The sequence below is a fragment of the Penaeus japonicus genome, unplaced genomic scaffold (genome assembly GCF_977035675.1).
Source record: "Penaeus japonicus unplaced genomic scaffold, GWHDUDI00000001_assembly GWHDUDI00000040, whole genome shotgun sequence".
NCBI classification, from domain to species: Eukaryota; Metazoa; Arthropoda; class Malacostraca; order Decapoda; family Penaeidae; genus Penaeus; species Penaeus japonicus.
The window spans coordinates 9,471,361-9,474,118 of record NW_028234442.1 but is presented as its reverse complement, the minus strand read 5'-3'; the positions used below and the strand labels follow the sequence as shown (position 1 = coordinate 9,474,118).

Below are 2,758 nucleotides of genomic sequence, written 5' to 3'. Positions count from 1 at the left end.
TCCTTCTCCTTCTCCTTCTCCTTCTCCTTCTCCTTCTCCTTCTCCTTCTCCTTCTCCTTCTCCTTCTCCTTCTCCTTCTCCTTCTCCTTCTCCTTCTCCTTCTCCTTCTCCTTCTCCTTCTCCTTCTCCTTCTCCTTCTCCTTCTCCTTCTCCTTCTCCATCTCCATCTCCATCTCCATCTCCATCCCCATCCCCATCCCCATCCCCATCCCCTCCCCCACCCCCCTCCCCTCCCCACCCCCACCCCCTTCCCCCCCCCTTCCCCATCCCCATCCCCATCCCCATCCCCTTCCCCATCCCCATCCCCATCCCCATCCCCATCCCCTCCCCATCCCCATCCCCATCCCCATCCCCATCCCCATCCCCATCCCCATCCCCATCCCCATCCCCATCCCCATCCCCATTCCCATCCCCCTCCCCATCCCCATCCCCATCCCTATCTCCATCCCCATCCCCTCCCCCTCCCCCTCCCCCTCCCCCCCCTCCCCTCCCCCCTCAACTCTCCCCCGTCCCCCTTTCCCCCTCCCCCCTCCCCCTCCCCCTCCCTAACCCCATCCAAACCTCCATCTCTACTCCCATCTGCACCCCACCCTCACCCTTATCTTCACCCCTATCTTCCCTCCATCAATTTTGGTGTCCTGAGCCATCCCCACCCCATCCCCAACCTATCCCCAACCTTCCTATCACCTCTCATTTACAACCCTACCCCTAACTCCCCTACTCTTGTTCCAGCATGACCCTGAGTCACCTGCGAGGCAAGATCCCAGACCGCATGTGCACTGAGGTCGAAAACAACTTCAAGGTCTACTCGCGGGCCATCATCAACATCGGCTGTGCCCTCAACAACACACGTGATCTGCGGGACTTCTTTGTCGACACGGTAGAGAAAATCGTGGACCCGTGTCGGCAGTCGAGGTGGAAAGGGGCTGAGCTGGAGGTCTTCTTGCAGGTCTATGCCGATGCAGGGAGCGGGCTCGACATTATGAATAGGTGAGTGATGGCTTGGTTAGGTTAGCTTCGTGAAGTGCTAGATTTTTTATTTTTATAAAGTAAGAAATGAAGAAATCTTTTATTATATTTGTTTATCCCTGTTTCTTTGGTGATTTTTTTTCTTATCTTTTTTAAGAGGTTTGCTTTCCTATGGGTTTGATATATTTTATAACTGTGGAAAGGTAAGGCACATCTCTTTTTATGCTGATTAAGACAGTTTTCCTATATACTAAAAAAGACAGGAATGAGAAGAATTTTTCAGAATGTATTAGAATTTTTTTTTATATACTTACCAGTAATGTAATGTTGTTAATGTAATGCATATATGATTTCATTGAACAAGTATTGTTCTTGATATGTTAGTATTTGCTCAGATTATTTTTACAACTAGAGTGGAATCTTTTTACAAAGTTAGAGTGATGCAGTTAACATATATTACCCACCTTTTTACATAGAAAGGGAAATGTTGTTAGTTGCAAACTAGGACCTTTATGTTTGGGAATTATTTAGATAATGCTTTATATAATTCTTACCAATGTGAAAATACACACTGACACAGACACACATGCACAAACAAACACCAACACACACACACACAGGACTACATCACACCCCCCACAACGACACACACACACAACCACACACATACCCACAACAACACACACACACCCCTAACACACACACACAGGCACACACACACCCAGCATTAACACCACACACACACAGTAGACACACCCACACCACACACACACACACTATAACACACACACACACACACCACACTACACATCACACCACAAAAAGGAGCTCCTTAGACAAAACAAGGAAGGTAGAGGGAGAGAGAGAGAGAGGGAGAGAGATATTGTGATAGGGAGAGATTGAGAGAAGGAGAGGGAGGGATGGGGAGAGAGGGACAAGGAGAGAGAGATGGGGAAAGAGGAATGGAGAGATAGAGACAGAGACAGAGACAAAGAGATAGAGACAGAGAGATAGAGATAGATAGACAGATAGATAGATAGATAGATAGAGAGAGAGAGAGAGAGATATATAGATAGATAGATAGATAGATAGATGTAGACGAAATAGATAGATGATAGATAGATAGATATAGGATAGAATCAGATGACTAGATAGATATGTAGAAGATAAATAGAAAATAGAAATATATCTATATATATAATTACCTATATATCTATACATCTATATATCTATATATCTATATATCTATGTATGTGTCTATCTATCAATAACTACTTTATCTGTTATCCTATCTAAATCTTATCTATAAAAAATCTATCTATATCTCATCTATCATCTATCTCCTCTCATCTCTCTCCTCTCTCTCTCTCTACCTCCACTCCTACTCTCTCATCTCCTCTCCTCTGCAACTCCTCACTCTCTCTCTCTCTCACTTCTATTTCTTCTCTCTCTCTTCTCTCTCTCTCTCTTTTATTTATATATATATTATATATATATTTATATATATATATATACTATCATATATATAGAGAGGAAGAGATGAGAGAGAGAGAGAGAGAGAGAGAGAGAGAGAGAGAGAGAGAGAGAGAGAGAGAGAGAGAGAGAGAGAGAGAGAGAGAGAGGGAAAAGGATAGGTACAAAGGGAAAAGAGAGAAAAATACAAACGGTGTTCTTTGTAGCACCATAATTTTATGCATCATTCTGACTTGACACAATACAAGAAATGTAACAGATGTAACAAAGATGTAGTACACTGGTTAGTAAAATCATTCATGTTCATATGCATCAT

At 43.8% G+C, this 2,758-nt stretch overlaps 1 protein-coding gene across 1 annotated transcript in view; it reads left to right on the top strand.

Moving 5' to 3' along the window:
* Positions 1–702: 702 nt before the first annotated feature.
* Fibp (acidic fibroblast growth factor intracellular-binding protein) overlaps positions 703–2,758 on the top strand; it is a 14,537-nt gene continuing 12,481 nt past the window's right edge. The window contains exon 1 of the mRNA XM_086534236.1: positions 703–990. Within this exon, the coding sequence (XP_086390362.1) occupies positions 734–990 (257 nt within the window). The 5' untranslated portion in view covers positions 703–733. The remainder of the gene's footprint in view (positions 991–2,758) is intronic.